At 40.0% G+C, this 27654-nt stretch overlaps 2 protein-coding genes across 3 annotated transcripts; both read right to left on the bottom strand.

The window, feature by feature from the left end:
* Positions 1–61: 61 nt before the first annotated feature.
* LOC146486271 (uncharacterized) lies at positions 62–10595 on the bottom strand. Of its 2 annotated transcripts, none has more exons than XM_085099751.1 (2): positions 9444–10595; positions 62–5211 (listed from the first exon to the last, which is right to left on the bottom strand). In XM_085099751.1, the coding sequence occupies exons 1-2, from the start codon at positions 9996–9998 to the stop codon at positions 1381–1383; spliced, it is 4386 nt and encodes a 1461-aa protein (XP_084955877.1). In that variant the 5' UTR covers positions 9999–10595; the 3' UTR covers positions 62–1380. The 2 variants fall into 2 exon arrangements, with proteins under 2 accessions (XP_084955877.1, XP_084955888.1); XM_085099762.1 differs by lacking the exon at positions 9444–10595 and adding an exon at positions 6269–7056.
* A 3999-nt stretch (positions 10596–14594) lies between these two features.
* LOC146486270 (elongator complex protein 4-like) lies at positions 14595–27395 on the bottom strand. Its single transcript, XM_085099944.1, has 10 exons — positions 27263–27395; positions 26883–26918; positions 23987–24108; positions 22849–22983; positions 22591–22733; positions 21845–21935; positions 20439–20621; positions 18952–19060; positions 18016–18122; positions 14595–16123 (listed from the first exon to the last, which is right to left on the bottom strand). The coding sequence occupies exons 1-10, from the start codon at positions 27387–27389 to the stop codon at positions 16007–16009; spliced, it is 1170 nt and encodes a 389-aa protein (XP_084956070.1). The 5' UTR covers positions 27390–27395; the 3' UTR covers positions 14595–16006.
* Positions 27396–27654: the final 259 nt, after the last annotated feature.

The following is a 27654-nucleotide window of genomic DNA, read 5'->3' as shown; positions in this document are numbered from 1 at the left end:
AAAGGCTGATGTCAAGCTAAAGTTAAAGAGAAGTCTAAGTCAATACTGAAGGACAAAAATTCTTTGGAAGAATCTTTATTGTTTAGGTATTAAACTCGAATCAAAGTTCACATTAATCCAGAATTAGCTTAATCAGGCTTTAAACAACTGGGCCCTGTTAACTAACGATAGCGGCAACCCAATGACGTCATGAAATCCAAGATGGCCGCGCCCGGGAAATTTAAAAGCCAAAATAAGCGACAATCATATCTAATTTTAAGCACACTTGAATGTCATTTTCTACTTCTTAAACTAAAATTTCGAATTTAGACACTATTTCCAACAATTTACCGTCCATTTGTTTTCGGAGCAGAGTTCCCTTTAAACACACGCGGCTATTTAAATGACCAATCAAGATATCGAAAAATTCTCACATGAGTTTGCTGATTTATATTCTTTGCGATAAACAACACGCAGTTGTTTTGTTCCAATGACACCCTGCTTGGGCTAAAAGACGAGTGTACTAGTAAAGACGGGAATGAACAAGAGAGACACGCCTATTCACTAACAGTCATATTCAGCCAACGACCAGGCACACCAAATGCATTATTCACTTAGTTATAAATAATGGATCGCAAGGGACTTGGTGGGGAGGGGGGGATGTCTTCGTTTGCTGCCACAACCGCGAATTTATTTTCTTCCCCAGAGCTGCGAAGGGAATGTCGCGGGCTAAACCATGCAAAATTGACGGATATCCTCAGTAATGTGTCGATGGAACCTCTAAAGGAAGTTTGACTTTAAAGATATAATTCATCAAATCGGTTACTTTGTAGAAATTAACAAAGAGACGAAGTTCAGTTCGGAGCAGTAAAGCCTCTTATCCACTCTACAGCCGCCCCCTTTAACGTCAGCACAACTTTACACCCGCTACCTCACAAAACATGATGATGACGAATCAGTAATGATGACGATGATGACAGTCAGTCCGATAAAACAAAACATCAAAAACGATCGAGCTAACTACCATAACGAACTGCTAATGAGTCGCAATGTACACCTAGCAACCAACTGTAGAAAACTACAGCATGCACTACTCTGGTAAAGCTAAGGAAAGCTGAGGCATTACCGAGGCACAACTGCGGAAAACTGCAGCAGCTACAACTACCTTGGGGCTGCAGGGTGACCGCGGCCAGAGGAAAACAAAATAGCACACAACACTTAACGTCTTAATAACTTGTATTGCTGATAAAATTCACGTTACTGTGCATTTTGTCGTCTCACTTGAACTGACAAGCGTAAAAGAGCCTGCTTTTACTTGAAATATAAAATGTTCCTTAATGCATGTACAACACGCCAACATGGCTTACTCCCCGGGAACAGGGAAGACACGTGTAGAATGTTTTATACTGAGCTGGACTCGTAAAGATCCGGGTTACTAAGAATGTTACTCATACGGCTTCCGTTAACCTTTACCTTGCTCGATGCAACTTGTCTTTTAATGTTCGAATCATGGTTCAAAGATTGCGCTGATGCATTCTCCGAGTTTCGTGAATTCTCGAATGCGATTGACTCGGATATTTCAGTTTCACTTTCATGGATTGGATTTAAGATTTCAATTCTTGTGTTACTCGGACATGTCAAGCTTTCCTTGCGTTCTTTGCTTCCGTCTCCATCACACTCCAGGGAATGACTCATGGACGCTGTGCTGCTGTTCACGCTATCAATCCCTGAGTCACCGACAAAAATTGCACGTGCTCGCTGACGGTTAAACACAGGAACGCCTGCAGGCCTACTTAAACTATCTCTTTGCTGTAACACGTCATGCCCATTGTAAATCACTTGTCTGTCTGTCCCTTCCAGTCGCGGTGAAGACTCGTCCTTACCGCGTCTGAGGTCTTGCCCTTTCGTTTGTTCAGACGACCGTCCGCCCGAGGAAGATCGAGAACGAATTGAACTGCTGCCAATTGGTTCAAATGAAGTTACCGAAAAATCACTCTGGGCATTGTTTTGAACGGAGGCGTCCCTAGCTGGAAGTCCTTTGCTGCTAGGGGACGCATTAATGGAAATGTTTCCAAAGGGACGCGGTTTGGCATCTTCGAATGTTCTTTGTCTGGACGACTCGTCCGGTGCCTGATGCCAACTGTTGGATAGGTTCGAATAGAGCCCATCGGAAGCCAGAGGGCCATTCATCAAATGCAGGTTTGGGCTGGAAATGGATTCAGCCTTTTGAAAGAAAGGTTCATGCCTGTCACCCTTGGAACGTGACTTCTCTTTGCGTGACATTTCAGAATCACTATTGGCTAAGTCCGTTCGCGGTACTTGGATGTACAAAGCACGTCCTTCACGCCTTTGAGCCAAACCTTCCGCAATGTCTGCATCACTAAGTGCCCTTTGTTCCTCGAACGATCTGTAAGTATTCCGCATTACTGGATGACCACGACAGTTGCCTTGGGTTACAATCGGGGAAATAAAATTGTGAAATCCCATGGGCTGTCGAATGTTTCCAAGTGAAGCACGTGAAATGTGTTCAGTGTCTGAGGGAAATGCATATGTCCCGGTATTATTCAAGTACACGGAATCACTGTAACGACGATGCATTACGACAGGCCTGACAATATCTCCAGTCCAATTTGGCAGAGAGTTAGGGCGGGGCAGTGTTGCTGGTGCCTGCAGTCGATCTCTGCCAACACCGCGAAGTTCGGGCCTCAATACCATTTGCTCCTCGCTTATCGAAGGTAAATTTAAATCCGAATTTGATGGTATCTGCATGTGAGGGGGTGCTGAGTGCCGACCAAAGGACTTGGCTTCGGTGTAATAAGGTGCACCGTGGCTGGACATTACAGCTGTAGGGTAAGCCTCTCCTCCTAAAGTGAGATATACTGGGTAGGTTTCACTTCGTGTCCTGGACAGCTCTGAAGTAAATGAATGTGGGTGATTAATTGAGATAACAGGTTGGTGAGCTTTTGGTGACAATTTTCTTTCACTTATTAGCCTGTCTTCTTCATCGTAGTGGTATGAACTATTAACGTAACCATTTGGTAGAAAACCCAGCGATTTGGTTTTCTTGACGGAGTCCTTGCGTTCTGTTGTTATTGCAGGAATACAAGACTTTCTCCTCTTTTCTAGCTGCTTTCTTGGAACTCTTAGCTCGATTTCTCCGTTCATCTCACTCGATTGCTCAAGAAGAGGCGACAACGAAAAGAAATTATCTTCGTGTGAGCGACCCGACGATACTTTTCGTTTTGCAATTGGCAAGGCTTGACCTCCAGCGCATGGGTCCACCTGGACCACTTGATCTGACATGTCAAAAGTAAATACGGCTTTCTGTCGGACGAGCGGGGAGGATCCGCGGCGTTGTCGGTGAAGGTCGTTTATTGTCAAGGAGTCGTCGGACATTCTCGAACTGGAATCGTTACTTTCTATAGATACAGACCTCGGGGTCATTTTGGCGTTTTGGTAGGTGGCTCGTAGTTTACCAGGGTTTAGTGGTGAAGGCTTGAAGGACATTTTGTCACCTACTCGGCTTTTAGCCATTCCAGATGTGCTTTTTCCAGCACGTTCATCAGTCACATTGCTGTCGCTTTTGCTGCCGGTCTCGCGTACCTCCGATATCATTTGACCTCTATCTAAAGCTGTTAGTTGTGAATTAAACTGAGACACCTTTTTAGGAGATGAAAACACACCATAATCGGTGCCGTTGCTGCTATCTTTCTTGTCACCGTTTGGCACCGCACTGGAGCTCCTTCTCTCGGTTGATGATGTTGCAGAAGCTCTACGCGATCCCGGGTCGGTCTGAGCTGCCTGGGTCTTTTTGTTCTTTTTCAATGCTTTGTTTTGCCAATGTTTCGCGGTGAAACCAACTACATAGAGGCTGCCACGGCGCCCCATCCGTCCTCTTGGATTCAGCTTTGGTGAGTCTTGAGTCGAGTCTACAGAAACGGAGTGGGAAGATGAGGCACTTCTTTGTCGAGACTCAGGCAGGGTTTTCACCTCAGCTGAAGCACTCTCAGGATCGCTCTTGTTTACACCCAGTGAGGTTGTTGCAGAGGACACCTCGTGGACTTGGCCAGAACTTTTACTAGTGGAATCAATCCCTAAAGGTGACGACTGTTGCAATTCGCTGTCCTTAGTTAATGTTGGCGAATTCTCTTTCTCAACTACAATTGCACACGAAGGGTTTCGTTCTCCCATTTCAATCTCGATTCTCTCGGCCTCTGGCACTGCCAATAAACTTGCGTTTCTCCTAGTCCACCCTGACATCCGGAGAGAGTTTCTTGGAGAGGGAGTGGTGACAACAGTATTCGGACTTTGAACTGATCGCCTCCCCACCGGACTGCTCCGGGGTGTAAAGCGGAAACTGGAGTAAGGTGATTGTCGTATTTTACTGCCACGGCGCGCGTCTTCCTCGGAATCGTCTTGACCTTGACCCTCGACTTTGTCCACCGTCTCTTTTGAAAGCTTTGGACTGCTCTGCGTCACGAACGATTGTGCGACTTTGAGCGCATTAGCTGCGCCAATGATCAGCGGTCTTTTCCTCTTGGGTAGCTTTAGCCTCGCTTTTGCGTGAGAGTAATAGAGTGAAAAGTTGCTGACAATCACAGGTACAGGAAGTGCGATCATGAGGACACCGCTGATCGCACAAAGCGAGCCAACAATCTTTCCTTCCCAGGATTCGGGAGCCATGTCTCCATAACCCAGGGTAGTCATGGTTACCACGGCCCACCAGAACGAGGCTGGAATAGTTGTGAATTTTGTGAAGGGTATGTCTTTTTCCGCATAGTATATGATACTTGAAAATATCACCACACCTATACTCAAGAAGAAGGCAAGGAGAAACAGCTCGCTACAGCTTGACTTCAATGTGTGACCCAGGATTTGGAGTCCGTAAGAATGCCGGGACAATTTAAAGATGCGAAATACACGAATAAGTCTGACAACACGCAGAACCACTATTGTCTTGATGTTCGATTCACTGATGAAAAGATCCAGGTAGAAAGGGACAATGGCTCCAAAGTCTATCCAGTTCATGGGTTTCTTAAAAAACTGCAATTTTCTTGGACAGAAAATTAGCCGAATGACAAACTCGAGCGTAAACCAAGCTACGCAGATAATATCGGTGATGTAAAGGGTTCGGAACTGAGCTGAGGATTTGTCTTGAAAATAAGGCATGCTCTCCAAGCAAAATACTATTACGGAAGTCAGAATAAGGATCAAAGTCGTGAATGCTATAACCTAAGGGAAAAAAGGAAAAGAAATTAGTACGACTTCAGGCTATTCTGGCACCAATAGACCTTAATCACTCGGCGGCCATGTTGAGTCTCAGGAGAATAAAAAGCTTTGTTTTTGACAGCAAGCCTCGCACTAAATTCGCGTCTGGGCGAGGCTTGCCGTGCAAAAACAAAGCTTTTATTCTCCAGAGACTCAACATGGCTGCCGAGTGAGAAAGGTCTATAGGCCATTTGCGAGTTACATTGAACCTCATTATGAAAGCGAGGCTAAGTACAAAGTTTTTATCATGAAAATTAGTTTTCATTCATATGCAATCAAAAATAATTTTCATATGAAAAGCTTTGCACTTAGCCTCGCAGAAAGAGCCTAAGAATTAATAGCTTCCTTCCCAATACACAGACATTCATATAAAAACATATTATCCTAACGGACTAGCTTGGGAAAAGATAGAAAAAGCCAATTTAAAAAGAAAATATTTAATTTATTTCTTGTATGTTATTTGTTTGTTTGTTTTCTCAACCATTCGCCTTAGAGTTCAATTTGATGGGCTGCAAATTTGAAAGGCCGGTTCCAGTGATTTCTGTTCGGAAGAAAATTTGATTGCGAATAAGTAAAATAGCGTCCCTCCGTCTCGGGATTAATGTTCTTTAAGCTACCATATAGGCAGGACTGAGTGGAACCACTCGCCCACGGTTCAATGTTTTCACAGATTTCTCGTTCTCCAAATTTTTTGATTATGTTTCTAGGACTATAAAAATACGTATACGTATATTTTTATGGTTCATATGTTTGTAAGTATATTTTTAAGTATAAAGAATAAAACACAATCTTTAACCAGTTTTGATGTCATTCTTTTATTTACCTTGTCATTTTTAAAGAGATTACCGTAACATCATTCTTTAACGATTTTAATTTAATTTTTCGCTTTATATTGTAAGCTTTTTGAAAATTTTTAAAGATGTACCTTTTAAACTCGAGATCTGGCAAAGAAATTTTCTGTGTTTGTTGTTCTAAATCCTTTCTTTTTTGTCCTGTTTTTGTTTGTTTTTAAACGACTTACGTGGGTCTTATTTGTCAGAATAGAACAGCGCGCACTTGCCGCCTTCAGTGAGCACGTTCTATTCTCCCGCATTCATCCGCGTGCAGCTGGGAGTAGGATAAGAACACGAAATTTAAAAACAACTGAAAACAGCATGTTAGCCATCAACAACAAATACTGTATTTGTCCTCAATTATTTTTACGTTTGACGAAAATTTGAGGAGAAAATTCGTCGGCTAGCATGAGATTTGCCATGATGGCAATGTTTCAGACGCATGTTAAAACAGCGCAGTTGGTTTTGTTCAGTAAATCGAAGTTTAATTGAATACCGAGTGATGATTACTTTGAGCGTACTAGGCAATAAATCACATATCTATTGAAATAGAAGAAAATAACGGGTTTGTAATCATCTCAGTATCCATCAAAGTACGAGTTTGATGTTTTTTAGAAAGAAAAGAAAAAAAAACCGCATTCACTCACAGCCGTGTTACGTTCGGAAAGACCATATTTTTCGAGCAGCGAATGTCATGTTCCCCTCGACACTTCATACGCAAAGCTGCGGACAAACCGTCTTTGCAGTCTATAAAGTAAGCGCTTCCTACATTTACTGGCCATTTCTACGAATTTTAACATTTGAATGGAGATAAGCAAATTTGTATGGAGGCGAGCAATTTTTGCCCATCTCTGTACACTTACAATCGTCGGCAAAATTCCCTGAAATTACGAACTATATCTTTGCTATTTTAAAAAAAGACTGAAACTTGGAAATTGAAATAATTTTAAGGAGTTCTTTAATTTTCAAAATAGAAAATTCAGTGATAAAGGTGTATTAAATTCGACGCGTTTTTGTATGATGTCCAATTATGAATCAAGCAATCCACCATGTACGGCCATTCAGGTTATTTCTTCGTGAGCCTACTACACCGAATGGTTTTCAGCTAACACACCAAACATTTCTTGGTTAACATGTCAGTCACCGCTACAGCTGTGCTGTTTGTCTAAGTAATAAATACATAGTATGTTCAGGTCTTCTTTCTCAAAAAGACCACAAGTGCAAGCGTTTTTGAGTTTGACAACAGCATACAAAAAGCAATGTTTGCAGCTGATAGACTCAATATAAATACATGCTTTCAAAATATAATGTATGTATATTCTTTCTTTCTTGAATTAAATCAGATAAAACAAAATTTAATGATGTATTTTGCGATAACCATTTCTATTTGATCCACGTTTAGTCTAGCTCTGCAGTTCCTCGCATAATATAATTGGCGAAAAAGCCGCAAGTGGAAAGAATCATTTAGACATTCAGACTGATGTGGTTTACGCAATACAATCGATTATTTGCCAGCTGCCGAGAAACAGATCTATACTTCGATATAGCACACTGGACGATCAAAACGCAGACACGGCCTCGATCGTTCATTCTATCAAGTTTTCAGTAAAAAGATGGCAGCAGGAAAATCCGCCTGTCATCTTACTGTTTATTGCCCAAGCGATTTATAAATCAAGCGCTGAAAACCGTTTTTCTAATAATAACAATTCCTCGCGTACGTGTCTGTGGCGTATTGTTCTCGCAAATAACTTCTCGCTTCCAAGAAATTAATATCTTCCACGTTCCCGTTCGAACTGACTGTATATTATGTGATTTGCTCAGTTCTGCCGTTTAGTTTAACCGGCCCAGCAGCTGAGACCTAAATGACGAGGAAACGCTTTCTACTTAGAGTACAATACATAAAACATTGAATTTTAGCAAAATCAACAACTCTTATAACACAGAGAACTTCAATGTGTTCGTTAGTACCTTTAACATTCACCTTTCACGGCTAATCTGCGGAATCTTTTTATTTGTTTTGCTCAGGGAAAAAAATAGTAATTAAAACGCGTTGGTAGACGTGAGCGATGTTAGTTTTGCTTATTGTTTTACTGATCTCTGCTAAATGCTGGCTGATTCATATTTTAATTCATTGAAGACAAGGGCATTTCGACGAATTTGGTTTCACGACTTTTGGCGAGCAGAACATTTATTTGTTTTGCTATTCAGAGCGACAGAACACGCATGCGCTATCTATTGACGCTACAATTACAAAATTCGTTTATGAAAACTAAAATTAGTGATTTTCACGTGCATCGAAGTATAGATCTAAACTATAAAATTTCGTGGCCACTTTGGTAGGCATCGGAAACCTTTTCTTCTCTAGAAATGCAGCATTGGAGACATAACAAGGCAAGAGAAAAATTAACCGCTAGGTGATGAAGCGGTCGATTTAATACGGTTTATTTACATCACTATATCCACTATTGTGTCAAACCTAGGCAATTTAACATAAATTTTCATTAACTCTGAATAAAACGCTCGCGAAGACGTAAGCGACGCGTTCATTTGGAAAAGTTCAAGATAAAACCGGACAAAATTTCAATTCGAAATTAATTTCCCTTTTGGGGTGTACTTGTGGCCGCCACCTGCCGAAGCTGGTTTGGCTGTTGCTAAAATTCGAGGTTTTACCGTTCACCATGCGGTCGCAAAATGATACCAGTTGTTAACATGACTTTTTTGTCGATCAGTGTCTGATCCGTAAATTTTCACTAAAACCACAAAAAAATAAGTCGAAGTGCCCGCTCCTTTGACGATTCAACCTGAACAAAGTGTGTCCGTATACGGTTATTTGTTTGCGAGCGATTAACATTAAACAACAATCCGAAATTCGCGTTTTCAACTCCGCCACTCGCTGATGGAATAATAACAAAACAGCATTACTTCGCACATTTGGAAAAAATGACGAATATTTTACTTGTATCATCTGATAATTAATGAAATCGAAAGTGAAGCAAACGAATGTCGGGAAGATAATCAGCCGCTTTGAATATTCTACTTACACAAAGTTGCGCAAACGGAGCAATTTGTCAAACGTTTACGTATACCTTAAGCGTCTCTTAGAAACAAAAACAAAAATGACCTTGACTAGAAATATTTTTTTCGCGTAAGATTGTAAGATTTGCGTTTTTGCTCTACAATATAATTTTTCTTTCCAGTGAGTAAAATGGCTAATGCCCAAGGCATCACATTGACGCGTCAAACAGAGGTTTCTATTTGTATGATTTGAGGATCCATGTAAAAATTAAACAATATTGACAATGGACATTCAAAATGAAGCGTAAACTAAAGCCATAGTTTTTTATACAAATTCACTTCGCCTACCTGTGCTATGCGAGACGAGTAGGGTTCCTCAAATGTGGTCCACACTTTTGGTTGATATTTCCTCCATAGAGATCGATTTCTGTTCCGTATGCTATCTGCCACCAGTCCATAAACTGTCATATCCATATCGGAGAGGCTATCCCGGTCCGAATCGTTCCCATCCAAAGTGTCTAGATTCGCTTGCGCTTCGCGATGTTTTTTATAGTTCAACCAGCAACACGATTCAACTTGAAGTTCGTCGATGCCCCAAAACGCAAGCTCTTCCTCAAAAAGCGGTCCACAAACATCGTTTGGGCAATGCAGTTTGCCCGTGCGGTAAAAATTCAAGATTTGCGTGAACACCGTCGGGTGACGATCAAAAAAGTATTCGTTAGTGTTGGGGTCATACTCAGGGAGCTGTGTATTGTTCTCAGAAATCCAGAACAGTCTCGTATCAGGAATGTTCTTCAGGGTACCAGTGTAGGTCTCGTGCCTGATTCCTCCAACATTTATAACAACTTTATCGCTAGCCCGCGGATCAACCGGCGATGACAAGCGTATGTCCTTCAACGACATGTCTCTGATACACTACACACTTGCTCTTTTCATCTTAGCGGTAAAACTCTTCTTTCTTCTGGAAACCCAGTCGCTGAATCACAGATACGCGAGTTATTCAGCACAAAAACCTATTTAGCATATCACTATAGTCGAGCGCTTGCCATTATTGCCTGATAATAGCCGTTGGTATAGAGCGCCTTTTAATACCGTGTCTAATGTGGAGGTTTGCCTCGGACACGTAGTTTTGTATGCTTGAAGTTCTAGTGCGAACTGTCAATAACACACCATTAATTGCAGTGCGGTTTTCCAAAACGTGGGACTTACACAAAGTTTGGAGGCCAATTCAGTTTTCTCCCACTAAACTGACTGAAATAACGCGAAGCCGTATACAACACAAGACAGAGCGGTCACGTACTGCGAGAAGCTGTTTCAAAACTACCGTAAAGTTCACCGTTTGCAATTTTTCGCGAACTCGCTGTTTTCCCCTGTGGTTTTCGTGAAATTATTTTTTTCTTCATCTACAATTTGAAAAATATTATAAACAAAGAGTGCGAGTGTTTTGCGCACGCGCTCTAGCGAGCCACCTGCCAATGTTGAGCAGGAAACCATTTGTATGCACTTTTTTTTTGCTTTTTTGAATCATCAATAAAAATACGCTCGGTGGCAAATTTTCGTATTAAGTTCATTTTGCGATAACACAGATCACGGAACTCACCAAACAATGGCCCCATCACCGTGAAAGTGAAATACAATATTTTTGAGGAAAGGAAAGAATAGAAGTAATTTATTTTTCTACTTATCGACAATGCCTGAGGGTGAATGATGTCGGCGAAGGTTGGGCATAATGAGACGGTTTTTGTAAAAGAAGACGTCTTTTACGAATGCTGACAACCACCTACAGCAATTAGGCAACGCTTCCGATCCTGAGCCTTGTAACACACATGCGTAAGATTGGTTGATTTCTGCGCATGACCACAGCTGGCACAATCTGGAAGACTTTCAACGGGTTTTTTTTTCACAAGAGATCTGTTGAAGTTCAGATTAGCGACGCCAAATTCGATCTGAACGCGAGGTGAAAATAACCGTGCTATTTACCAAACAATGTTAACCGCAGTTTAATCATGAACAAAGCAAGGATTCTCCTCCTCCTTGTTCGATGTGAGAATAATCAAACAAATAAGTAATTACGCAATTTATTTAAATATTTTCTAATTAAGCTGGCGCCCCGGCGGGTGATCCAAATTAAATATTAAATCGAGTGCAAATAGTTCTTTCTGGAATTGAAGATGGAAAAGGAAAAAAAGTCTTGAAAAAGTTGGGAAGTAAGGATATAAGAAAGGAAAATTTTAGACAGCAACCTGCCAAAACCAGGACTAAACTTGTTTCTTTTTTTTTTGGCAAGAAAATATATTCGATAAATCTATGACGACAAGCGAGTGAAAGGGACAAAACGTGATCGCATAATTGATCAGTCATTTACTTCTATGACGTCACAGTTCACTTGAATTTTCCAAATGCAATGTTCACTTTAAAATAATATCGCGTTTCAGGTGTCAGCCCAAGGTGGCAGGAACATTTTGGATGTAAATACTAAAAAATAAGGAATTGAAATATTAAACTTAAAAAAAAAAAAAAAAAAATGAACAGCTCGAGGAGTAATAAATCAGCAGTGTTAAGTAGCAGGATTTCGCTGAACTGAAAATATTAAAACTACGCCGGACATGTGTAGCGACGGATGCGATTGATCAAAAAGAAAAAAAAAATGGCAATTTCCGTGCGGGCTCGTTTTGGGAACAGATTATTATATTTAGCCGGCAAAGAGGTTATCGGTGAGGCTTACGAACATCGCAGTTTGAACTTGGTACATTAGCGGTGTGGAAATTAAAAACGCATGAACCTGTACATTTGAAATATGACCCGACCTTATGGTTGATTCCAAAAAAGCGCACATTATATTACTCAGCGGGATCCGTCTTAACACAGGACTTAAAATGTCACTTAAGTGACATCTGCAAGAAGCAATCACTTTTCTAATGGCTGAAGCCATTAGCTAAAACGTATGCGCCTTGGATAACGCGGCGCTAATCGTTCCCATTTAAGCTGTTGTCATGCCAACCCCCTAATCGTTTCTTACTATGACGATCGTACAGGCGAAAAATGATAACCTTTCTGTTTAAGCGAAGCCTTCGACCCCGTACACGGAAATTTCGTTTGGGCAAACCCATTCAGGATTTATGTGTTAAATGAGGTTTTATCCTGAGCAAATATTCTGACTAGATGCCTTATTGAAATCTAAACCTTGAAAGCCAAGCATATGAATTTTAGACAATTAGTATTAAAAGGTCAACAATTGAGGCGTATCAGAAAATACTCGAAATGATTTTCAGCATGGGTTTATACGATTGTCCATGACACAATTCACGGGGACTAAATCAACAGACAAGCTCTTTCATCCATTTTGAAATTTAGAAATGTGAGTGTGCTTCTTTTAGTTTGGTTTGTTTGTTTTTTATTGTTATTGTCCTTTGTTTTTGGTTTGTTGTTGTTGTTGTTGTTTTTTTTTTTTAACCTTTCTGGTTTTGGTTTTGCTTTGTATTTTGTCTGTTTGATTGTTTTGGACGGTCGAAAGCCGGAGAACGCGAAGGAAACCCTCGGGTAAAGTATGGTTACAAACAATAAACTCCACCCGCATATGACACCCACCAAGGGACTCGAAGACCGAGCAGGGGGACTGCCGAGTGTTCCCACCACTGGAACATCGACATCTCCGCTTCCCAAACTTGACAGCGGATATATATATTAAAAAAAAAAAAAAACCGAGCTGGAAGAAAACTGAGAAAAAAACCCTGAAATAAACCAGTTTTATAAACTGGACGGCCCAGCCTGCTGCTCTTGTATGTTTTGCGTGCGTCTTTTCATGTCCCGGTGATCAAGTGCACCAATGAGCGTGCGCACTGCAAGGCTTCTGGAAACGAGGTGGTCCTTTCCAGACCCCTCGCTCCTTTGGTGGTTATCGTGAGGCTCTGCATTGGTCGGCAATTTGGCGTGAGAAGATATGTAGCGAAAAATGCGAGATATTTAATCAAACTAAAACACGATAACCAATATGATATCGGATATAAGGATCCGGTTAACACAAACGCGATGGTAAATTAATTTTGATGAGTCGGTGGAAAATGAAAAGCGTAAGAGAAATGATATCAAAGATCACATACGTAGGCTATATGTAAAGCGCGGATAAGTTATGAACGTAACTTGAACAGTTACACAAAGAAAGCTTGTAAAAAATTCGAGCTTGAACGGAATTCGAACCCAAACCTCTGCGATACCGGTGCAGTGCTCTACCAACCGAGCTATCAAGCAAACTGGAAGCTCGTCGTCTTGTGGCCAGGTTCGAATATTGTTCAAGCCTAAAATTTTTTCAGTCTAATTTTTTTAATCTTTCTTTTCCTTTGGTCATTTCACGACCAGGTTCAAATCCTATTGCGTCAATATCATTTTTAGCTTGTTCGTCATTGCACGTCATTCACTTCTAAGAAATCGAAAGAATGAAACTATGACCTCAAAGGTCTTGCTATCGTCAGATAAAAGTAAAGAAGGCTTGCTGCAGCTACCATCACATGGATGCGCTGAACCAATAGGAACTCAAGACAAACACATGCAGCCGGAATTACAGCCGGTGCATAGCGCGGGAAATCGTACGTCACTGAATTCATGACTGGTTTTCTTCAAACAAATATCCCGGCAGGTGTGATTTGTTAAAACGGGCTGAACGGATTAATCAACCGATAACGACTGGTTTCAGTGAAAAAATAATCCGCTTCTCAGTGCTTTGGTTTTGCTTAAATCCGGTCTATTGCTGGTTAACCAAAACTTTTACACCAGTTTAATAGTCCCACGCATTCCCCAGCATTTGACGTTACCATTTCTTTATTATTTTTAGCTTGCACGTCATTACACACACCATTCATTTCTGAGAAATCGCTTCCGAGAAGTTTGTCATTTGCTTGGGGTTACAATTGGTAGAGTTTTTAGCACCTGTTATGATTCCCAGACAATTAAGTAATGTTTAAAACACGAGGAGCAGTGTTCTATCGGGATTAAAAACCACGAGGCGCAGCCGAGTGGTTTTAGACCCGATAAAACACGTGCTGTGAGTTTTTTGAACAGCTTCAAAAACATTCCTGGAAAAGCGTGTGTCAACAGAGTTCATAACAATGATGCTTTTGTGATCGTTAGAAATTAGCAAACGAGAAAAACATTAAACACCGCATACTAATAAGGAGGAGGTTTTATCGGGTTTTAAAACCACTGCACGTGAAGTTTTATCGACCATTTGATAGGTCAATGGACTTATGAGTTATTTATGAGTTTTTGAAGATTACTTTGGTTTTTGTATGCCACTCAACTGAAAAAAAAAAAACTTTGAGATTAATTCTTAACGACGTTGTATCTCCATACAGCCAGTTCCTTTTTAAAATACTTAGCTTTGAAATTGTCGAATTCCGTTCTATCTGACGAGAAAAAAAATTAGATCCCTTTAGACACTTTATGAATTTAAATCAAACAGCGTCTTAGTTAAGTTTTTAGTTATTTAAATTTTAATGAGTTAGGGCAAAATGTGTTCAGTTACTGTTTAGTTTTTCATAATTTTGTTATAGTTTGCAATATGTTATTTTGCTCAAAAATACTAGCGTGTTTGAGTTCCAGTTTAAATAAAGTTTGCGTATGGATGTATACACCGCTTTACATACATTTGTATATACACTCGATTGAAAAACTGTTGTTATTAAAAGGTATAAACCATGAACAATAAGACCCAGCAGCTTTCTGGGAAGCATTTGACCTGCAAGCTTATTTGCCATAAAAGCGCTTGCCGATTATGTAGCTCAAAATTTACATGTTTCTCGTCGACAAAACGGTAAAAAAACACGAAACAAGCGCAAGCTAAAAGTGATTTTCACGATGACGTTATTTTACTACCATAATCAGAATCCTCTTTGTTTCTCCTTTCTTATTTAAATTTTTTAATCCCAGTAAGGTTTAGATAACAATACCCCCAATTTGCAAGAGAAAACAACAAACTGAAGGATTCTTGTAGTTGTAGTAAATGACCCATCGTGAAAACGGCCTATTATTCCATCAAGTTGCATCGTTTACGATTCACACTTGCAAGGGACAACGTTTCCGCAATCGAGTGTATACAAACCGAAGCAAACATGCAATTTCTCGTGAGGTTCATTCAAAAGCTGCTCTAGATCTGTTGGATGATTAAAGCATCTGGTTTGTTTTCACCCTGAACAAAAGTAACAGCAAGTGGCTGGATTCATTTTTTAGCGCTTGCCGTTAACTTACGTCTGCTTAGTGATAGCAAAACATCTCAATTTGGCGTTTTTTAAAACAACCTCTCTTCGGGTTGGCGTCATACGCCTGTCAATTGATTGAACACGTGCGCAGACTACAGAGATGGCTACAACGTCACATGAGGAGCCAAAACGAGCCTAAAACAAGCCCAAAATCGTCCAAAGGAAAAACTTGGGGACACTACATTCAGTTGACACTCAATCTTTGGCATAGCACCGAACTACAGAGAGCGAGGTCGCGGTTCAGTGAATCTCGTCCGGACCAACAACTAACACTCTAGGTCTTAAAATAACAGACAGGAAGATGGTGCCTTTCCCTTGATATCGGCAAATGGTTAGAACTTAACGGGGCTAGAATAACCACGTAGAAATGGCGGTCGCAGAAGCACCAAAGACTGAAGGCGTAACAACCCCTTGCTTGTGACCATCAGTGCCAGCAATGTGGCCGGCTTGGCACGATTCTTCGAAAGGCTTCTGAGTGAATGAGACCACAACTCCGTACAACAGCCAAACTGAGTCAGTGGGAATTTACCAAGTGATGGTGAAACACTTAAACAATCTTCACATTGTATTCATATCGCTACACCATACTCGCCACAGAGAAGGCTGCTGCACAGAGTAAACTGGCCGCTGTACAGACGTATAGACGAGGTCTACTACGATTCAGAAGTCGAGCCTGGAGTTAGCGGACTGGCACGAGAGGGCTCCAGGCTTTCCTCGGACGGAGTCTTCCTGTGTTCTGTTAGCTGTTTCCGAGAGATCTGGTGGAAGGTGAAGTTTCTACGGAAACACGCGAAATTACCGCGTTACCCAAGAAATTTAAGATGGCTCTGAATCTTTCCCTACATTTTTTTTTTTAACTTTACAAAAACGTACCTGAACATGCTGATCACAGTTCCATAATAAAGAACGGAGATCACGGAGCTCGTTTTTCAGTTATTGCCACTTAAAGCTAAAATAAGGCGTGCTTTAACTAGTTATACTGTCGCTATGGTAACCTATTATGCCCAGAAAATGACCATGACTTGCTTGCCAATAATTACGTATTTGTTTCAATGATACCGTTGTTGTGGCATCAACTTATAAAGAGTGGTAATATCGATCTGTCAAAGTATGAGAGGTAGAAAGTGCTGGAAATAGTTGTGAGCTACCTTAAATATTGAGCTGTTGTTTTGTTTCCCTTCGAAAAAAATTTTTTTTTTTTTTTTTTTTTGGGGGGGGGGGGGGTAGGAGCTATGCGGAAAACCAATGCAGCCCCCACTCACCTTAAAGTCAGTACAGTTGGGAGTAAGAGCCTTCCGGCCTCGGCGTGAAAAGTGCAAATCATTGGCTTACTAATCGGGTCAAATAATTCCCAGTAGCCCTGCACCTTCCAATAGCTCTATTTTCACTGGGCCCTGATAACCTGCAGCTGCAATGTTTTTTTTAAGGACTGGGAGCATTGTTCTGTTGTTCGTAGTTTTGTTCTCTCGACCAACCATGTAAGACGTTGCAACCGGTGCAAGTTGCCCCACTTTCCAGCTATATTTTTCACTCCTGAATCGAAACGTTTAACCCATTTAATGTGTGTGATCTCCTCTGAATTTATTCACCTTCACATTTTAATGGGATCATCGCATTTACTCATTTAGATCCATGTTTTAGTTTTTTTTTTCCTTCGTTTTTATTCGATCTATTTCCTTCCAAAAAAAAAAAAATAATTATTGCGGCCATTCGCACAGTTACATGAGAACAAAGGTGTTGTTATGCGGGGTCTCATTAAAATTAGTGATTTGAAATTTGGCGTGGTGACCGTGGTTGGCCGGTAAAGTCCCAAAAGGAGTTGACATAATAATAATAATAATAATAATAATAATAATAATAATAATAATAATAATAATAATAATAATAATAATAATAATAATAATAATAATAATAATAATAATAATAATAATAATAATAATAATAATAACTTTATTAACGTGTCAAGAAATGCAGTTGAGGGGAGAAGTCCCCTCTACTAATAGTAGACACCTAACTAAATTCGAGCTAAAAAAAAAAAAGGAATTAAAATTTACATCGTAAGCCATATTAATAAAATTTCATACATCAATCGACGATATGACGGTTGATCCCACTGAGGCTCTTAAATACAGCCACCACACTGATGATTATAAGGCCCGGGTTACACATCGAACTTCACATAAGACGAACTAAACTGAGCGCGTTACGTTTATGATAAGTTCGAGGTTTGACTCAATTGATTCCGTCCGACTCAATTAGGATCAACCAACATGTTCTCTTCGTCTGATTCAGACGGATAGAACGTGTGAAGATCGACTGTGGGACAAACGTCGATCTTTTCATGCATCGAACTTAATAAATAAATTCCTCTGAAATCCGCTGACCGAAAGATTCATTTTTGCCGCTCTGAATTTGGTTCGACGAATTATGTTCGACGGTCGAGGTTAACCCATTTGTGTCGACCCAAATTGCAGTTCAGTTCGTCTCATGTGAAATTTGACGTTTGACCCGCGCCTAACACAACGTCTTGAAAATCAACAAAATACTAAACACTGAAAGCGGAACCACTCTATTGAGTGCAACTGGTGCCCCCATCACTGTTACAAGCGATAAATGCTATAAATAAGGATTAAACAAGAAGACGACTCAGAAACAAGAAACTACTGTACCTCAATAGTCATCTTTTTTCGTCTCAGTTTGAAGGCGAGGTCAAAGGAATCTGGCACGTGACACACAAGAGAGTTCAATCGAGGCAGCTGAACAACATGAAACAGACCTGGAAGGAACAAGCCATACAATAAGCTGTAAGTATATTGTACAACAAGAGATGAAAAGAGAACTTTGCGATATCGGCTTAAAGAAAACAACTTCTTCTTTCGTCAGCAATTTCTGTGTTATTTCCTTTCTCCATGGCCAAAATTCAATAGACCATTTCCGAGTTGCTTTGAACCTCATTATGAAAGTGAGGCTAAGTGCAAAGTTCTTGTTACGAAAATTAGTTTTCGTTCATATGCAAACAAAACTAATTTTGAAAATAATGTGATGGAATATGTAAAGCCTGGTGAATAAAAGAGAACGATGTATTGATCAGTAAATGACACAGGCATACTCGAAAGAAAAAAAAATCCGAGCGCTCCTATCAGGAGTCGAACGTAAGACCTTCCGATTACTAGTTCGGATGCCCTACCACTGAGCTACAGGAGACTCGTGGGAGCTAAGGCCATCAAACTAGGTTCATGGGACAAACATCCTGCATACTGCAGGATCCTTGCAGTCTAGAAACCTAGAAGCATTGATGAAACCCAAAATAGTGGACTCAAAAAACGTTACGAGAGCAGAAATCCCGACTTGGTGACAGCGAGTTCGTGCCCCTAGAAAATGGTTTCCATGCAAAATCATTTACAATTTATTTTAACCATAGGCGGAACAGCCTGTTCCTTATTCAATAGTCTGGAAATTTTGACATCCTTCATCAGATAGGGGGTGCCACATTACTGTCTCACCTTTCGTTGTGTCACAGATAGACACAGAAAGTCACCGGTCTGTTGTTTAAGCATATTACTTGGTTTGTAATTTGTTCTCATGAAATAAATGTAGACATTTACCGTGATAGTCTTTGTAAACAGGGTTTGTTTCGTTTTCAGAGCCAACAAAAGACTCCAACTTCACAACTGTATCACATAGTCTCTCAACACGACGAGTCAAGGCTGGCTCCTGCAATGGAAAATAAAGGGATATGAACAAAACTGAGGCTCTGTCCATACTGAAACTGTTTTCATTTGGACTAAGGTACATTTGAACAAATTACCAAAACTAATATTCCGTTCATTTTGCCCCTGATAGCAGAAATAAAGAAAGGAATACAGTTTAACCAGAGTAAGAGGAATTGCGTTCTTTTGTAAACTGATATTCTCTCTATTCAGTTCTTCCTTAACCGGAATAAGAATACCCAGAATTGTTCCATAAGAATGCACCCTGAATTTCATGCGATTTTTTCTGCAATGTTTTTAGCTGTCGCGTCGCCTGTGTCACGTCCGTCGACACAATCATTTTTGAAAAAAACCGTGCAGTCAAAATATTTTACACGCATAACTACGGCTGAACGTCGTCCACGTCAAAATGAACAACAACCGTTGTTACTCACGCAACATTTTGTGGATTTTTAAAAGTATCCCCTTCAGAAAGCGTTTTTGAAAGTTTCATCTCCATTTCCAAGAAAACGATAGCAGAAAGCTGGAAGCTTTTCTAATATCGTTCGACGAGTTGTACAGTACTGTAAATTTTGAAAGCGCTTTTGAAAGCGTTTTTAAAATTGAAATTGAAGTTTCATCAGCACTTTCAAAACCAAAATCTTAACCAGCTTAAATGATACGAGAAAGCTCTAAGCCTTGGCGAATAAGGATTGTTCTGGCCTGCCTATAACGTTTTTTACGACAGGACTGTTTACATGGATGGAGGAAGATCCTAGCACAAGGAAGACCCTAGAAGGCGAATCATCCTAGCGACATATGTTTTCTGTATTCAGTTTACATGCAAAAGGTTGTACTTGGCCTTTGCGCTAGGATCTTTCTAGCACAAAGATAGCACAGAGATAGGAAGATCACAGCGCTAGAAAGATCCTAGCACCAAGTAAACTACCTTGGCTCGGAAGGTCCTAGAACTCGAGACAAAAAACAAACGAAAACAACAACAACAACAAAAACAAACGAACAAAAAAAAAAATTGCGCGGCTAGGCGTGCTGCTGCTAGAGGCCAACAATTTTCAGTTCTTCTTTTCCTTCTCCACTTGGTAACCACACCAGCCGAAATTTCTGCATGTAAACCAAACGAAAAGTTGTTTCGCCATCTAGGATCTTCCTAGTGCTAGGATCTTCGTCCCTCTATGTAAACAGGGCGCAAGTCCCAAGACCCAAAAGGCGGAAAAGGAAAAGAGAGGCACAACGGCGAGCGGGAAATGAAGTCACTTTTGCGAAAGCAGCCCAAGTGAATTGCTGCCTACATTTGCGATTTTTACTAGCCACATACACAGCAACAGGAAGGAAAAGAAAACAAATGAAAAACCCTACATACATGTACTAAGGCAAGAAATTACCTGAAAAAGATGAGTAGGAACTGTTAAAAGACAAACAGCCAGGGCCGAGCGCATTGCCGCGCGTAACTGGAAAAGGAACCTGGTCAAAGAATGACTGATGTCGTTTGCAGCGTGATGCTCTTCACCCCAGAGTGGTGAGCCAAGCCCATGAAGAACCACTCTGAGAATTGTTCGGTTTTCAAGCTAAAAAAATAAATAAATAAATAAGACAAAACTCATCATACACTGCAACTAATCACTTATTTACTCAGTTGCAATAACCTTGAAAAAAAACTTTTCCAAAGCGTATTTTTAACTAAGCTTTCTATTATTTTTCCTGGAAGAAATGGCTTTTAATCAGAGCAGCACCCGAGCCAGTTTAGTTCTGAGAGCTAAACGCGCTCTTGTTGATAAACTGAAATCATGGGCCAAATTGACCCTACAGACTTGAAAGTGGATAATAATCACGGTAATTGTGAAGAATAATTCCCAACAACTGACAACAATCAGCCGACTGTTGGCCAACATCGGGGTAATGGGAGCTCTTCTTCACAATCACTAGGAACTGGAAGTTGGGCATAGGTATCGACATGAGGTTCACTAACTTTAATAATGGCAACAATTCTTCCTTCCCTATGTGTTTTCACTTGAAAAACGAAAGAAGTAGTGTATATAACAGACTAATGAAGCGGTTCTTGAGATCTAATAGCGACTTTAAGAAACCACAACGGCAACGCCAACGAAAGCGTCGCTTGAAAACATAAGTTCTCGTTACTTGAACTACTTCGCGATTATTCCAATGTTTTCAACTTGTACAATATTGCCGAACTATCCAGCAACAGAACAGGTGGGAACGGCGTTCAAGTTGAGACAGAGAAAGAAAACTTTACCGTTATGTGCTCTCATACTCTACAAAGCTAATTTGGTCATTTCACATTGTTGCATGTTTGGCCGAGTACAGCGAAGAATTGTACCAAAATTTATAACGCACGTACGGGGCCTTTATTTTTCACATTAAATCCTATTGTTTTGTGACGTTCTCGTTGCTGTCGCCGAAGTAGCTTCTAAAACTCCCTAATGGCCTACTGGCAAAAGTGTGAGCTTCATCTGGTGTGGCACAAAAAGGGTTTTATAATAAGCTGACTAGACCTTCCTCAAGCCATCTTCTCCCACGAAAACGGACTTCAAGAAGGTCTATAAGCTGTCCGGCAATTTTTGAAGATTAGATGATACCCTCTCTGTCACTAGAACTGTACCCTGTTCAATCCTCGTACTGTTAACAGTAACTACGTGTATCTGCCATGCTAAATAACCTATAAAGTACTTTGATGGCATTGAAATAACACTGTCTATTAATGTGGACTAAAACAAACTGTGAAAAGTGTGCCCATTCTTAGTTTTACATATTGAAGCCAGTATTTCCCTACCCCTTTATCTGATGTAGCAAATCCACCTTCCTTGATAGCAGACTTTACACGGGATATTAAGGCTTTGTAGACTGTGGCCTCGTGACCTGATCTGGCAAATCAAAATAAATCAGTCCATTAGCCCTTTCATTCCCATCTCCTCAATGTTTTCCAAATATTTCTTCAGGAGTTAATTGGGAGAATTTACAAGTTTAATCATCAAGGTATTTGATGTTTGGCGATCATTTCTTAAATTCTCATGACCTGTAGGTTTGATGAAGTTGTGATATGGTAAGGAGAAATTATATTCTGGTCACTGAAAGGGTTCAAATTATTTTGTAACAGCAGTATTTTCTTTGCATCAGTAACAGGGCCATAAATATAGCGAGGAAGGGGGGAGGCAACAGGGGCAGCTGTCCCTGCCAGGAAAACTGAATTTTTTTTTCTAACATAGTGTTTGAGTTTGCTGAGCTATTTCTTGTATCTATATTGGTCCAAAATCATAAGAATTTCAAATAATTGAATGAAAAAATCTCACTTCAATGTTAATTCAGTGTGTTTTGTTTTCTGTAACGGTCTTAAAGGCAACTATCTGTATAGGGGTGGAAACAAAAACATCCCCCTACGAACCCTGCCTGTATACGGGAGACCCCTGCCGGAGGGGTGTGTGGAGTCCCCCCCCCCCCACCCTAGACAAAAAAATCTTAGGTAAGGCCCTGAGTAATGTCCTGTAAATGCTGAAATTTTACTTATAAAAGTTTACTTACCTTTTTTCCACAGGGCATTCAAGACACTTCATCATTTCACTGGTCACATTGAATGTTTGAACACAAACTGAGGAGAGTTTCTGTTCATCCATAACTTTCGTCAAGTCAAAGTAGTGTCCAAATTTAGCATAAGATGGTGAAGACTATTAGAAAGGAAACAAAATCAAGGTGCATTTATTGAAAGGAAACTTCATCAATAGCAACTCTTCTCTGCTAGAGTTGGCTCATGAAATTTCATATAAAGGACAACAGATTCACCTCAAACTTTGGCTGATTTTGGTATCTCCATGCAATCTTCATTGACTGATCTGACGAGGGAGGTTTCTGTTCAGGCTCCTGTGCCTGGCTGCTTGATGGTTTGCTTTCCTTGTCATCTGTTTGTTCAGGAAGATCCTGACAAAAAGAAACAAGAACAAATGTTTGTGCTGTGGTCGACACATGACAAGTTGGCGTCCTGTGATCAAAATGTGGAAGGAATGCTTAGAAGTTTAAGTTCAAGTTCATATGATAAAGTTTGAAGTACCAAGATTCCCTTAAGGCAGTGATTATGGCAATGATTCTGTATAATAAAGGTCCCTGGGCCTGCAATCAGGAGCAAAATCCCCCAGCACCTCAATAGAGGTTTGTAATTCCCAGTTAACGATTTGGCCTTTTCAAAGGAACCAGGCAAATTGATAATCTCTGAACACCACTTCATCAGGCTGTTTGTACATGTAGCAAATCTTGGTAGACTTTTACTATTGTATCCTACCCAGGTACACCAGCCCCTTGCCTCTTGAGAACATCACTCTGTGTTCTTTTTTTTTTTTTTTCATTATCTTATTCTTAGTTTATGAGAATAACAAGGCCAAAATATTGAGTCAGTTTTGTCTCATGTAAGCTGGGCGGAGAAAGAACAGAAAGCAATTATCATTAAGCTAACCAGCAGATGCTTTGAAGTGGAAAAAACCCAAGGCGAATGATGTTCTTTGATAAAATTGACTGCCACATGCAAAATTTCTGGTACTATTGAGCAAAATGAAAAATTAATAGACCATTTCTGTAGTTGCTTTGAACCTCATTGTGAAAGCGAGGCTAAGTGCAAGATTTTATCATGAAAATTTAAAAGTTTCATATGAAAAGCTTTGCACATAGCCTCGTTCTCATAATGAGGTTCAAAGCAACTCGGAAATCGTCTTTTCAACATAAGAAGGGTTTATGATCACAGCCTTTCAAAATAATATTAAATGTAGATTTGGGGATTAATATCCTAAAATTTTGATGTGACAGTACTACCAAGTTATTGAGACAAAGTTAATGTAAATGATTAAAACAATGATGATGATGATGATTAATGAGATGATGAGAGGGAGGAAGAGATCATCATCATCATTATTATCATCATTGCCTCAGTTACCTTCAAAATACTACTCGGTTCAGGTTCGGCAGATGCCAAAAATAATGCATGGCCAGATACAACTCCCTCAGCTAGAAAATACTTTGACAGTTGCCGCGCATAGGAACCATATGTATCTTCCTCTAAAAAACAAATATTTAAGAATAAAAAACTGAAAACGAGCAATTTACAAAATTAACAGCTAATTTACACGCACTGATTAATCAGGCCAATTTGGCCCAATAAATTTTACAAAGAAAATCAGTGGGTGGTCGAAAATTGGCCAGATTTGAGAAAGATTTGTAAGGATTTGGAAAAAAATCATAAATTTGTAAAAATCTGTGGCATTGACTACTTTTTTTTTTTATTACGCCAATTTTCACACAGAACTACACCATCAAAAAATAGGTTGGCCAAGAAATTTTAACGTGTATTAAAATAATGGCCCATTTGATTGAACCTTTTAAGGTGACCACACACAGTTTACGCAAGCTTGACAGGCTCATTTACTTTAGTTAACAATGCTAGTACGCGTGCGCTAGGGTTGTGGTAAGAAAATATAGCGTCGATAAAGCAATTCTTCACTTTTATATCAAATGGATCACAAAGTTGAGTTTTGTTCTTAAAATAATTCAGTTTCTCGTTTGTGAACCCTTTTTCTTTCATCACCAAACAAAGAAAGTGAGTTCACAGATAGCCTTTTTGCATGTTTTTCATCTTTGCTGTGAAAACCCATATTAAAAGCCATGCTACCACGGATGCGCATCTGACCAAAAAATTGCGACTGCTTGTTTTAGTGGAAATGAACTGTTTTCTTAGAAACAGCTCGTTAGAATTTCATGAAATTTGATGAAACGGTAGTTCTCTAAAAGCGTAATTCCTCTACAAACAAAAACCCAAATCTGACAGAGGGTCTTCACAAAACATTAAAGTGCAAATTCAACCAATATTTAAAGGAGATATAGATCTCTTTGTCAAAATTACGTCAAAGCAGCTTCACTATGGCAGTATTTTATGAGCTTTTCTGGATACAAAAAATGGAAAAAATCTAACAGCTATTTTTTGTGGACTGTTAATAGCTCACTGTGTTGCCATGGGAAGGGCATCTATCTCAACTACAAGTATCAAAATTTATTCTTTCTTAGTTAATCTTGCACCATGCTAATTTCAGGCACCCAGAAGTACATGTACATAGTTTGCAAATAACCTTGATTATTAACAAGTGTATACTTCAAAACTGTGTTAGGCCACCTTAAAGTGTTTTATAAATCGGACCGATAAATTGGCACATATAAATTTGCCTTAGGTGATCAATACCCTACCATGGGCGATACAAATGCAATTTCAACCCAGCCCTGCCACTTTGCATGAATCATGCAATGCTCTACCCTTCACCTCCTCCATACTCCATAATGGTCTCACTTACAGTACCGCTCAAAACTATGGGACCATTTGCCGCAAATTTACCTCGGTCGATTTGCGGTTTTGATCTGCGGTTTCACCTAGGCAAAACCTCGTCTAGCCGCAATAAAAACCTCGGTTTCACCTAGGTTATTTTTGGTTGACTTAAGCCGCGGTGAAAGGCAGGACGCGGTTGGGTTTGAATAGGCTATTGTTCGCTTTGTTTTCATGTTCTTCGAGGACAATAAGCGAACTGTCGGGTTTTAGGTGTGATAAATTTCACGGAAGCGCACTCGCTCTCAAGGGAAATAATCAAAGCGCTCTGTGAGCGAACTCGTGGATTGAACTGGTAAATGTAATAATATTTCGGATTACATGTATGCCAAAAATTATTTGTTTAACGTGCAAAACAATTCATTAAACTTCACTCGCACAATTCCTTTCGATACGCGAAGCAAAGCAAAGGTCAGTGAAAGCTCGAATGCTAGTCGATGAAAGAAGCGAGCGCTTCCAGGTCTTTTTGAAGGAATAACAATGGAACTAGTCGGGCATAAGTGAAAAGGCACCACTACTCCCGTTGTGGCTGAATAACAAACTGCAAGAGTCCAGGTTTCCCACCAAGAATCGCCGTAAATTAACTTACTATAATTTTTTTCCGCGTTGTGTTGTTGCGGAATGAAACTTGATACACGTGAAGGAATTTCGTTGTCTAGCACGTGACAGAAATCTTCCCGGTGTTTTCATCATGGCACGGTCCTTTCTACGTCCAAACGACGGCTTCTCTCAACGTTTTAAAACATCGGAAGGAGCTTTTCACTTTTGCGAAAGTTGCTGTTTTCGTTTTATTTAAAGTATTAAAATATTAATAGAAATATCCTTCTTTAGGATGAAAGGTGAGATAATGTTTGACAATACCCTGACAATAGTAATTAGTCATAATTGTATTTTTACCGAGGCATTGCCGCGTCTAATTCCCCGCGGCTTTCGGTTGCTTTCGTCTTTGCCGCGGCTGCGGTTTTCGTCCCACCGCGGTGAATTTGCGGCAATCACGTTCGGCAAAGACGAGGTTTTACTGCGTGCAAATGGTCCCATAGTTTCAAGCGGTACTGTATGTCCAGAAATGCACCTTACCTGCCCACCCATTACATGTATTTAAAATACAACTTTCTATATTCTGATAGCAAAGCTTGATCCAATTTGTAATGGCCTGAATTTGGGTGCTTTATATAAGACAGACCTTTTTGTCATTTTTCATATGACTTCATGTCTGACGGAATTATTTGTGTTTTAGTAAGAATTTAAGGTAGAGGAAACCTTGTGATGTCTTTGCATTTTGGGCAAATCTCAACAAATTTTAAGAATTTTCCTTTTTTGCCCTTGGAATAATTTTAAGTCAAGCAACACAAGTCTAAATAAAAAGATAATAAACAAAGGCTTTTCTTGTACAACAAAAGTCAATTGAAAATTAACAACTGGGCCTGAAAAGGCACTTCAATTTGCAATGAAAATCACATACCGACCATGAAAATGGTTCCTACAGCGATGCCTCCTCCTGTAAATTAAAGTTTTCACAAAATTTAATAAAGTGTTCTTAAACTAGTGTATTTAAAACTATAGATCACAAATTAGGATTGTTGAAACAGTCCAGGTAGAACTGCTTTGTTTAACAGTATGCGCAGCTCGATCGCGAGCCGGGAGTCTTGCTATTAGGGTAATTTTATTGTGGCTTGATACTCTCTCGACATTTACTCCAAAAATAGGACGCTGTCTGTAGCTTGGCTATTTTTTTCCGGCTGTTGAATTAAAACAGATCGCCTCTGTTTTCTGGGCTGCCAGTTGAAACACGGAGAATTAGAGAGTTTATCAAATAAATCTTTACGTCAGTAATAAACTCACCGATCACATTGTCCAGAGACGGCACTCCTGAAGATATTAGCAGCTGATTGTTGTGTAGGGAGGGTCTTGTTCCTGGAGGATAAACTACACGACCACGAGTACCTTTCTTTTTGAAACTGGTCGCCATCTTTGATTTCTGCTATTTGGGTGTTTTACATGAAGCGAATATGAAGTAGGATATTGCTGACGCTGACTGACGCGCGGGCGCAGAAAAATATGATCTGTTTTGTCTCGCTACGTGAAACCACATGTACAGGGAGTCACGGAGTCCATAAAAGTTGTGAAAAAGAAATTTATCGACTTACGCTGTACGTTTCTTGTGATTTTCTAGAGTATTCATTTGCATACAATTTACGCGACAGCACCACAGGGAGTCCACAAAAGTTGTGAAA

Source organism: Pavona decussata, unplaced genomic scaffold (genome assembly GCF_977016875.1).
Source record: "Pavona decussata unplaced genomic scaffold, jaPavDecu1.1 SCAFFOLD_21, whole genome shotgun sequence".
Classification (NCBI taxonomy): domain Eukaryota; kingdom Metazoa; phylum Cnidaria; class Anthozoa; order Scleractinia; family Agariciidae; genus Pavona; species Pavona decussata.
Note: the sequence above shows the minus strand (reverse complement) of the source record. Positions and strands in the feature narration are given on the sequence as shown.

Excerpts from the sequence above, each read along its gene's own strand:
- LOC146486270 (XM_085099944.1), bottom strand. The coding sequence starts at position 27,389 with ATGGCGACCAGTTTCAAAAAGAAAGGTACTCGTGGTCGTGTAGTTTAT. Across the intron at positions 22,984-23,986 it reads AACCGAGTAGTATTTTGAAG|GATCTTCCTGAACAAACAGA; the intron begins GTAACTGAGGCA and ends TCTTTTTGTCAG. Across the intron at positions 16,124-18,015 it reads GAAAAAAGATGACTATTGAG|AAACTTCACCTTCCACCAGA; the intron begins GTACAGTAGTTT and ends GTGTTTCCGTAG.
- LOC146486271 (XM_085099751.1), bottom strand. The coding sequence starts at position 9,998 with ATGTCGTTGAAGGACATACGCTTGTCATCGCCGGTTGATCCGCGGGCT. Across the intron at positions 5,212-9,443 it reads ACTCGTCTCGCATAGCACAG|GTTATAGCATTCACGACTTT; the intron begins GTAGGCGAAGTG and ends TTTTTCCCTTAG.